The 2,562-nt window shown below is 43.8% G+C and overlaps 1 protein-coding gene across 1 annotated transcript in view; it reads left to right on the top strand.

The window, feature by feature from the left end:
• Positions 1 to 69: 69 nt before the first annotated feature.
• The window catches only part of ZNF488 (zinc finger protein 488), a 7,969-nt gene continuing 5,476 nt past the window's right edge, over positions 70 to 2,562 (top strand). Inside the window, exon 1 of the mRNA XM_009888722.1 lies at positions 70 to 288. Within this exon, the coding sequence (XP_009887024.1) occupies positions 70 to 288 (219 nt within the window). The remainder of the gene's footprint in view (positions 289 to 2,562) is intronic.

Here is a 2,562-nt window from a genome sequence, read left to right as displayed (position 1 = left end):
CAAGTAGTGATGCCCCTTTCCATTTCCATCTCTATTCCAAATGCGATTTCTTGTTTATTTTACAGGTTGATGATGGAACTTACATCTTTGCCTAAATTCCTTTGGACAAGCGACAACAAACTTTTGCATCACCATTTTCCGGACATATTGGCTACTGTTCATACCACACAAGACATTCCCAAAGAAGTTGTTTTTGGACCATGCATGCTCCAGAACACCCTGCTGGACACTGTAGCTTTTATTGCTCTCAAGTGTTCTGATAGGCGGAACATCCACTATGTATTTAAGGTAGGAGAAAGCAGCGTTTAATGTTAGTTGTACCAAAAAGGGTTACGCCATCCCTGAGAAGGTAACTTTGCCAAGGGGTAGGTTTTTGTTTTGTTCAGCACAACCAACAGCTCCTTCAAAGGGGAGAAGTAGCCAGTGTGTTTCTGGTTTAAAGGGGAGAAGTAGCCAGTGCATTTCTGATTTATGAGCCGTAGGCTGGAGGGACCTCAGTGAAAACTGTTCCCTTTGCAGTAAGAATACCAAGTCTCACTTCTATGCTGATGATTGATGACCTGCTTCAGCACTGACCGGGAACAGGAGGAAAGAGGGACAAATAGTTTAGAAACTTCACGCTCAGGTTTCGTCCTTACAAAGGACGAAGGAGGCTTGTCAGGAGGTGTGACAGCCCTGTGAGAGCAGAGAGGGAAGACTGTAGCATTGCACTGATTCATGCCGGTGGTACATTTGCAGCATTTATTGACAGATCTGAGCAGCGTTAACCCAGTTTGCTCAGTTATCCACGAAAGTAAAATCACAATGGCAGTGATCCCAGCCCAGGCTGTATGAACTGTAGAGGATATCAGTCAGGCAAGTAGTCCACACAATCATCAGGCAGCCACATCTTATTGCTATGAATACATGGACCTCCTAAAGTTACCTTAGATATGTCTGTGTCACAGCTGCACTTTTCAATCACTGTAGAGTTGCCACACAGATATGTATGTGAAACAAAAGGAACTGTCATGTAAGGAAAGTCAGAAACCCCAGGGCTGTGGTGGAGTGTTAACTCTCTAGCTCTAGTTCTCAATTTTTTTTGTTCCTTAGCCACTATTTATCATAACATTTTCATTTGGACAATGCATATTTCTCATGCTGGCCTCTTACGTTGGCTTTCTGGGTCTTGGAGTGCATTTCGGTCACCATTGGTCTAGACGAAGACAAGGAGGTAGTGTTTTACAATGTGAGGCAAGCAAGTTTCCCGAATGTTATGGCATGGATGGATCTGGGAGAGAGCCAGGTTCTCGTAAGATTTCTGTGCTCTGGAGGAGAGAAATCCCAGGGAGTACGTGTAATATGGAAGATGCAGCTGCAGTATTGGGAGATACCTGTCTGACACTTTTGCTTTAAACAAATTAAGAAAGAGAAGAAGAGGCTTCAGGGTTTTCCTGACCATTTGTTTGAGTCTCTGGCACCAGTTTGCTTGCTTGGACAGCGTTATTAGTACTCCAGAAGAACCACAAGCTCTTTGGAGAAAGATCCCTCCTGAAACAAGGCTTTATTTATGGAATATTTCTGTATTTCTCTTGGGAGTTTTGGAATGACTGTAGAATCAAGAAAGAGCCTCAAAGGGTTTCTACATTGGAAGAGCCCTCCAGAGGGACGGCTTTAGTGTTTTGCTACATTTGAGCTAAGTAATTGTTATGCAGCCATGAAACTGGATGCCTGAGTTGGCTCAGATCTCTGTCTTTTGGCAGTAAATACATCAAATGCTGTGCAAGTAGCTGTTTCAGATGCAATCGGTGGTCCCATATCCTGTTAGCTACTCATAATTAAAAGTAAACCTTCCAGAAATCAGGAACTATTGTTAAGCTCCTAACTCTGTGTGTAGACAATTAATTAATGATTCAATCATGATACTATGTTCTTATCATAGCACTGAGGTGCAAACAAGAAATGCATTTTGATATGCTGGCTACGGTATAAACAGAATACATGCGGGAATAACTTGGCAAGGTGGATTCTTTGCAGCTGAGGTTCATATTCATCATAGCTCAGCAGCGCTCCTGCAACACTTTGGGGAATATTATTTCTAACAAGGGTTTCTTGGGCTTTTATGTTTAGTCCAAAAGGGAGCTCTGTGTATTTTCTGTCATCCACTTGTAGACCCCAATTTGAGCTCCTTGGGCCAATTTGTACATTTGGGCAGAGAAAATGCTTTGGCAACCATTGGCACAGGTGGTTCTTTCCAGCCAATCATTTACCCCATCAAAGCAAAGTGGCCCCTTACAAAGGTGTCTGTCCCACTGAGTTCCTCTGCCCCTTACAGCTTCTTGTGGGTTCCAAGGGAGAGTCTTATACTCTCCCTTCTCCTCCAGCTTCTATCACGGAAGCCAGATTGCCCCCCGAGCCCAGCTGTGATTGAGCCAGTTGGGCTGTGAAGCCTTTACCTCATATATATGGGCACAAAGGATTAATCTGAGGGATTGCCATCTCCTGAAGAGTGTGGACTTGCAGGGTTTGGAAAAACTAACGCTGGTGCATGCTTCTAGTTGACAGCACCCAGATCTTATGGTC

This window comes from Charadrius vociferus, unplaced genomic scaffold, assembly GCF_000708025.1.
Source record: "Charadrius vociferus isolate BGI_N301 unplaced genomic scaffold, ASM70802v2 scaffold436, whole genome shotgun sequence".
Taxonomy (NCBI): domain Eukaryota; kingdom Metazoa; phylum Chordata; class Aves; order Charadriiformes; family Charadriidae; genus Charadrius; species Charadrius vociferus.
This window is presented reverse-complemented; position numbering and strand designations above follow the sequence as displayed.